The sequence below is a fragment of the Hydra vulgaris genome, chromosome 11 (assembly GCF_038396675.1).
Source record: "Hydra vulgaris chromosome 11, alternate assembly HydraT2T_AEP".
NCBI classification, from domain to species: Eukaryota; Metazoa; Cnidaria; class Hydrozoa; order Anthoathecata; family Hydridae; genus Hydra; species Hydra vulgaris.
The window spans coordinates 48413107-48422053 of NC_088930.1; the positions used below are offsets into that span (position 1 = coordinate 48413107).

At 25.2% G+C, this 8947-nt stretch overlaps 1 protein-coding gene across 4 annotated transcripts in view; it reads left to right on the forward strand.

Annotated features, from left to right (window-relative positions):
* LOC101241344 (sperm-associated antigen 16 protein) overlaps positions 1–8947 on the forward strand; it is a 33317-nt gene that overhangs the window by 23745 nt on the left and 625 nt on the right. For 2 of the 4 annotated variants that reach the window (XM_065809060.1, XM_065809061.1), the window contains exons 16-18: positions 4621–4806; positions 7477–7669; positions 7985–8702. In XM_065809060.1, the coding sequence (XP_065665132.1) occupies positions 4621–4806; positions 7477–7669; positions 7985–8287 (682 nt within the window). In that variant the 3' untranslated portion in view covers positions 8288–8702. Of the gene's footprint in view, positions 1–4620; positions 4807–7476; positions 7670–7984; positions 8703–8947 lie in introns of those variants that run through there. The other 2 variants (XR_010641534.1, XM_065809062.1) reach the window with 2 other exon arrangements.

An 8947-nucleotide genomic window follows, 5' to 3' on the forward strand; every position in this document is an offset into this window, starting at 1 on the left:
TTAACTTGAGTTTTTTCCCCATTTTTTGAGCTATATTTTGTTGCAAAATAGAATGCTTTGTAGCCGATTTTTTAAACATTCTTATAACACCTCTTAACCTGTTAATAATTTGATCAAAATCTAACGTCATATCATATTCATCTTCCTCAATAAACACCAAATTGTAATCAGAGCACTGATCTTCTGTGGAATCTTCTTCTACATCTTCATCAACAAAATCTTCGGTATCGTCAAACACTTCATTGCGAATAGAATTTTTTGGCATATAAAAACAATCCATCGCGGCTTAATGAAGCGCGTGATTATGGCAAAGTTGATTTAAAACACCTAATATATAGCCATATTTTTTCATTACGGCTGCTGCATCGTTAGTAGATGCAATAACATCATTTTTTAAGAAAATCCCAAAGTCTGCTAACTTAGCTTCAACCAAATGTTTAATTGTTTCTGCATTTGCCTGCTTAATTATTTCCGTTAAACCCAGAACATAGCATTCAATTGTATTTGAGTCTATTCCAATCACATGAGCTGTTATGTTTACATAACCTAAAATAGTACAATCTGTCCATTCATCCACAGTAATAGCAAATTTACGATTTGCTGTTTTTAATTTTTCAAATTTTTCCCACAGTTCAACACATTTTTCTTTATAAAAGCTATTGATGCATTTTGAAATAGTTGTCGGACTTTTCGGCATTTTATAACCTTTTTGTTGCACGTAACCAGCTATAGCTTGGGATTTACTCATTGCTGTGATAGCCATTCCATCAAAAGCTGCGACTTTTGACAATATTTCATTTAAAGATTCTTTTTTTACAAATGGCCAAATATTACTTATTTCAGTATTTTGTTTTTTCTTAGGAATATTATTTTCTCCATCATTGTCATTTGATACCGATTTAGATATCAATATGTTGTGTCGTAGCTTCAAATGATTAATCATAGCAGTAGTTGAACTTCTCCATCCTATTTTCGTGTTGCATCTACCACATTTGGCTTCACCAATATTTTTTTCTGTCTTTCTTAAAAAACTCCCATACCTTGGATTTTTTTGACATGGCTAAAAAAACCAGAGATGAATTATCTAAGAAAATCTAAAAAATTTTAACTTACCACTTCAAATTATGCAACCACAAATTGTATATTATATTATATTTATTTAATTGTATATTATATTTATTTATTCACAAAATATTAAAAATTATTATTATTAAGATTATTATTAAGATTTTTTTTTTATGGAATAAATATGTATTTATATTTTTAAGCAATCTAAATAAACGACTGTTTTCTAAAAGCAAACAAAAATAATGTCACACAAAATAAAAACCATACAAAAATGCAATTTAAGTTTTCCGCTTCAAGGTTATATAAAAATTCTAAAAAATTTTTCCGTTTGCAAAAAGAGAAATATTTTTTTTTTGTTTGCAAAAAGAGAAATTAACAGTAATTTTTTAAAAGCTTACTCTGCCTTTACATTTATGAAATTATTCAAATATTGGAGAAAATATTTGAATATCAAATAGTAAAAAAACACGCAAATATATTCGAATATCAAGTATTCGTATACTCAAATTGGATGGTCTAATTGTAAATATGATTATATAGACTTTTTGATATTTAGCAAGTTTTTAAGGCAGTCCTGAAGTCATTGAAGTCTGGGAATAAATTTTCGCGTTGGCCTTCACTCATTGTTTTGCTCCATTACTATTTAAATAATATGGTGTTAAAAAATAGAAAGCGACTATAAATTACTTTATTATTTTTATTACAATTTGTTAAAAAAAAAAAATTGACTTTTAGTCGATTTCAAAAGTGTATTAGTTGATTTTAATCAACTTTAGAGAATATATTTTTTGATTTAATTGACAGTCGAATTAATTCAACACTACTTTGTTCTATTCTTTCGTAAATAATTTTTTTAATTCTCTATCCTAATTATTTTTCTTGTATTCTTTACTAATTCCCTAATTATTGCTTGTTTAATTTCATAATTATGACCTGAATATTATATCTTTTTTTAATTGCAACTAATTATTGCTTTATTGTTGTATTCTTTCTTTATTGCAGTTACAATTTACATTTAATGATGAAAAATTACAAAACTTTTTAATTTTTTATTAATTAGAACAAGCATCTATTCTGTCTCAAATATTAAAATTTGCCCAGTTATCCTTATCCTTGTAGGGCAAGTTTTAATTCTTGTTAGATTTTTAAATAGAATAGGGATGATTGACCCATAAAGCAATAAATGCTATATGTTATGATTAAATCTCTAAAAACTTTTGTGGTTTTATTTTAAGCACTTTGATCATCTGATAAACCTATGTATACAAATACTGTAGTTTCCACTTAACAATTTAGGACAATTTATAGTTAATTATAGTTATAACATAATTACATTTAACTACATTGCTGTTCATTGTATGTGTCTGTAAAAAGTCTTTGTCATATCTCATACTTTTAAGTTTTTTAACAGTTGCTTATAACTATACTATAGAATATAAATTATCTCCTGTAATATTGATTGAATTTTGTACAAAAAATTTTTAATTTTTAATTTAAACTTCTTTCATATAGCCATTAATGTATATAAATATATATTTATATACATTTATATATATAAATATATATTTATATATATAAATATATATTTATATATATAAATATATATTTATATATAAAAATATATATTTATAGAGTCATTTTGAATGGTTGTTAAATAAAAATCTGAACATTAAAAATGCATGACTAAAAATACATACAGTTTTTTTTTATTTGCAATTAATATTTAAAAAATTAAATAGTTATTATGAAAACATATTACGCTTTATTTGGTTTTATTAAGGTGTAGGTAAATAATGTGCAGTTCTTTAGTAAATATCGTCAAATCAACAATTTGGTAACAATTTTATCTATAAATTTATTAGTTGCATTGGTTTTGTAAAAAAAAATTTATCCTGGACCAGTTTAAGAAAGTAAATTTTCTAAGCGCATAGTTTGAAAATAGTTATTTTTGAAGCTCAACATTGTTTAAAAGATGCTTTAATGGTTTCCATTAAATTCTTCTCCTTGCATTGGTAACCTGTACATGCAATCAGTCAGTAACTTTCAATAAAAAATAGTTGATTTGACTGCTTATTTGAAATTCAGTAATCAAATAGTCTGTTAGTCATCTATTTCTAATAATTAGCAAACATAAAAATTATCAAAATAGCAAATACTTTTGGTTTATTTAAAAGATCTTTTGGTTGATCTTGCAAATGCTTCTTTCCTAGGATTCTCTATAAAGTTTTTTGAAAGCGTCCTTCTAGCTGGTATCATATCTGAACCTTTTTTAAATGCACACCAAACTTACTTTAGCGTAATATTTAAAAACGTAATAGAATCTTGTTAGGTGCTGCAATGTTGTCAGGTGCTGCGATGTTGGAATTGATATTAATCTCCTTTTACAATTTTAAATTTTTTTTATAAATAATCTACAAAATTTCTATTATTAGTATTTAAACTCTTTTATTTGTATTCTTCCACTCTTCAATCAGCAACCTTCACATCAGCATTTGAAACTTTAAAGTTACATAATTTGGAACGTTTAATGTGAAAACAATTTTCAATTTTTTTTTTTTAAATAACTAAAATAAATGCTAAAAATTATTAGATCTTTATCTTACATTATAACGTCTCATATTGACAAAATGCTAACTTTAAGCAAAAAAAAAATGCTTTTACGGCACCTTTTTTTTTGGTCAAAATAGCTTTTTGTATTTCATCTCAGGTGGTCTTTGCAGTTAACCAAAATCTATTTTTAGAGCAATGCATTAAAACTTCTTTTTAGATTTTGCCTAATTAAATGTTATTGTTTTAATGTTATGTCTAATGGCATAACATTAAAACAGTGACATCATTTTTCTAATAGAAAAACATTAATTATGTAATCAAAGCTAAAAACTGCAAAATATACAAAAAAAATTGCCTAATCATTTTAATTATCTTAAAAAACTGGTTTATGTTAAGATCTGGAAAGCAAAAAAAGATGAAATTATCTAGTTGGAAAAAGAATTGCTTTACAAAAATATGAATCAGCAGAAGATTTTGTCTACATACAACTTTAGTAACTTTATTTCTTTAAATTGTTAAAACAAAAATAAAAATTGCCTTAAGCTTATAGAGGAGTTTATATTTTATATGAATATGTTTTTCTTAAATTAGTAGATAAAAAACTACATATATTTTAACTTATTTTGTTTGCAGGTTTTTATTAATTATTTATTAACCCTGCTCGTTTTAATGTAAAACCAAGTTACACAATAATTGTTTGAAAAAACTTATTAATTGGTTGATAAAACCCAATAATTGATTGAAAAATACAATAGTTTGCTGAACATATTTAAGATTGGGACTCAGTTGGTTGCTAATTCTCTAGTTACTTTGTTGACAGAATAAAGCTGAAAGAAATATGAATATGAATTTAGCATGTACTAAATTGAATGTTCATTTTTTACATCTACATAGTTCAATGTTTATGTTTTTTCATATTTGAACTGTATGCCATAATGTAGATTTAATATCAAGTAAGTTAATTCAACATAATTATTCTAATAGTAGATCTATATGATTTAGAGGAAGTCATTTAGCTACTACATCTTCTGATACAACAATAAAAATATGGAATTTTTCTATTGAAAAATATGTTTTATCATTTGATGAACACAAGGATGTTGTATGGGGTTGCAGTTGGCATTCTGCTGGAGATTTTTTGGCCTCATGCTCTATGGATGGAACATCTAAGATATGGGATGTGAACAGGTCTATTTATGATATTTACTTTTTTTGTATTTTAAAACAAAATTTAAAAAAAAATTAAAATAGTTATGAAAATATTACAATTAAGTAAAGATACAATTTAATAAAGCAAAATAATTTTTAAAAGAAAGAAATTATTTTTTACCTAAAAAATAATTTTAAAAATAGTTTCACAATAGTTGTACAAAACATTTTTTTTATAGGGTTTATTATTTTTTAATAATTGATTATTAAATTTGTTAAATGTTAAATCATATTCAACAAGATTAATCTCAATGAGATTTGATATATATATGTAGAATATTTTTGATGGTCACTCTCTGGTGGAAATTAGTATAAAATATGGTCACCTTGGTAAACAGAATAATTTTTATAGTCACACTTTCATAGATTTTGGTAAACTAAAAAATATTTGCTTTATCAAACATAAGTAAGGAAATATTTTACAAGCCAAAACTCAAAAATTTAGTGAATACATTTATTTTCTATAAAACATGCAAAATATTTTTATTTTTGGAATGATGTAGTTTGGTAACTATGTTGCCATGTTGTTTGTTTACTAGCTACATGATCAAATTATAATAAGCAAGATAAGTTACTAATCTAACAAAGAATTATCTTACTCACATGGCTCATTTTAGGAAAAGTAATTTATGTTTATTCTTTTTAAGACTGAAAGATTGGGGTATTTTGACAATTGTTGAAAGTTCTTAAGCTGAATATATTTGAAAAGTTTTTATATTATTATTGTATATTGCTTTCTAATATTTATTTAAATAAATTTTTAATTTACTACATCAGATAATATATAATTTTATTATTTATGCAGGACAAAAAAAGTAAAAAAAAACTCTGCATTTATCAAAAAGCTTATTTAGATAAATGTGTAGTTTTTTTATAACTATCTATCTCGTTTACTGTATCACATAATCTTTAATGTTTATAATGAGGATCACTTCCGTATTAAATCACTTTGTCAATAACCTTTTTGCTTTCTCAGCTCATTTTTATATAACAATCTAGCATTCTGTGATTCTTCTCCAGCCATCTCTTTTTTTGTTTTTTCTAGATTAATGATCCATGAATGTTTCTGTATTATAACTTCTTTTCGATTAACAACGTATTTATTTACTAGTCTATCTTTATTCTTAGTTAAAAAATAATTTTAAAGAATCTACATTGTTGAATATTCAATCCTTTTGTTTGGAGGTAAATCTGTTTATCATTTGTTTCAAAAGGAAATAGATGATAAACCCCAATTAGAAAAAACACAAGAAAGAAAATGATTGTGATCCAACCAACAGATGAAAGGAAGAAAAAAAGATAAAAGGAAGAAAAAAAACAAAGCAGAGTCAACAGCAGCAGAAGCTGCATGCACACCCGGCAAATTCATCAAATGATTTGTACATGCAACAAATCTGTTTTTATTGATTTGTTTGGTGCCCACCTGAACATATGAGAATGTATAAATATGAGGACATCATGGCAGCATTATCATATGCATATCTTATAGAATCCATTAATTTCTAATTTGTCTAGTATTATATTTAAATCTGAATATTTTTCCCTTTTGTGTCAATGAATTTAACAATGCTTTTTTAATTTTTATTAATCCTAACGTAACGTAAAACTTATTTGTTTTGATCCGTATGGGAAATATCAGAAGGTGCTGTCAAACACCATTAAAATATAATTGGATTCTATTATTTGTTCAGTGACTTTTTTTTTTAATTTATCTTCCAAAATTTCAATAAAATCATTTTGAATGGTTAGTGACATGAAAGATTTAAAAAAAAAAATTATCACGCTGATTTTTTGAATATATTTAAAAAATGATCTAGTTCTAAAATGTTTTAACTATTTCAAATTGTATCAGCTTGATCTTCATTGTCGAAATCTTGTTTGTGACCTCTTAGAGCCAAATTTTAACCTAAGAACCTAATAAATTCGAGCAATCTTGACAGTATCCACTTCTTAACATTAATTTTAAAATTATCTTGTTCCTTTATATCTATTACTGCTCCATATTGATTTCTAACTTCCATTGTTTGAAACCTTATATATAGTTAGATTCGTGATAAAATATTTTGGGATCCACTACGTTGAATCACATTGAGAGTCATAATCTTTGACTTGAGTTGAACATTTTTATTGTAATACGGTAAAATTTGAAACTCAGGTGCTGATAATTTTTTTTTTCAAAAATCTTTCACAGTATTGAATATTTGCTTTGCATTAAGCAGATTCAGTTGAGGGTATATCTGTTTTTAAATAAGGAGCAAAATAGACACTACATATTCAAGGTATGATCTTATAAAAAGTTTATGTAATTTGATAGCTTTATTTTTATTGATAAATATGAGTTTCATTTTTAGCATATCAAGAATTTGTGAGATATAAAAACAACTGTGGACAGTGAAACAATTTTGCGGACTGTTACTTTTGGGTTATTTCGGCTATAGTAGAAATTTTTTTTTTTTTAAATTGTAAAAATACTTTTAAAAATCCTTTTTTAAAAACAAGATCTTTGCTTTAAAATTTATAACCTAACTATCAGTCTAACTAAAATACTTTAAAGTGATATCTGATAGTTTAGAATTTAAATTGAATAGTTCTCAGTAAAATTAGTTTTTTCTGCTCTAATCTAATAAATGTATTTTTAATTTTGATTAGCGTGCGATGCAGAAGCACTCTACGTGGTCACACTGAATCTGTTAACAGTATTCAGTTTTTACCCTTTTCAAATATATTATGTACAAGTTCTGTTGATAAAACTATTTCTTTATGGGATCTTCGAACGAAATTGCGTGAAAGTACATTTTACGGTCATCTTTATCCAATAAATTATGCCACTTTTAATATACAGGTTAGTTTATTCCTTTGTATATAAATTATTCTATTTCGTTTTCTATTCGTTCGTATATAAATTATTCCATTCTTATTCTGTTAGTATATAAATTGGATATATAACTTTAATATTATTGCATTTATAACTTTAATATTATTAATAAAATGATGCATCTAGTAAAACAAAATTAATGCATTGAATCCTAATATCTGCCTTATTCAAATCTTTATTCTATTTTTAATTTGTTCTTTATTTTAATGGTTGTACAATACTTATTGCAATACCAATTAAATTCTCATTGTAATAATAGTAAATTTATGATTATTATTGTAGGGAGACAAAATAGCATCTTGTGATGCATATGGTATATTGAAATTATGGGATGTTCGCAGCATGTCCACTATTGTAACATGTGATTTTGGTCCCCATCCAATGAATAGAGTAGTTTTTGATCCAGACGCCTTGGTGATTGCTGCTGCTTCTAACGATGGTACTCTCAGAATTTACACAATAAACAACGGTGAAGTAATGACAGTTTCAGGACACGACAGTGCAAGTCAGACAGTAATATTTAGTTTAAGTGGTGAATATTTGATATCTGGGGGTTCCGATTTTATGGTGAAAATATGGTCTTAACGTTGTCGCAAAATTGTGACTACAGAAACAATTGAAGTTATGTGTGTCCTGTATTCACAAGCGGTAAACATTCTGATTACAATAACAAATCAGTTACTAATTATCTTTAAAAAAATCGTTTTTTAAAATATGTTTTGCCACAATCTATTTAGTTTGTTTATTAGATTTTTAAATTAGTTTAAACGCTTTTTCTCTACATTCTAGGCAGGTTACCTTGAAAAACTTTCGAACCTTTAAAAAAATTGTTTTAACAGTTTTACCCCGTGTATAATTGATATTACATGTTTTTATTTAAACCTTCAACATTTTACAAACGGTTACGGTTAAAAATGAACTAGCTATTTTTGCAATATTCTAACTTACTGAAACTTGTATAAACATATTATATTATATATTTGTGTGTGTCACTTCAAAACAATTTTTTTATAGAGTCTGACCTCACCCCCTAATTATGTTCTGTATAATTGTAAAAATTGCAAAACTGCGTTTAAAAAATTTTCAAATCCAGTTTTATAAAAAAATTTATTATTTGAGATAAAATAGTGTATAAAAAATTACATATATTAACTAAAAGGTTTTGTATTATATTAATAGCATTAATTTTTTTGTTGGTATTTAATATATTTGATGTATGTAGTAAATAAATATATTAAAGATCAG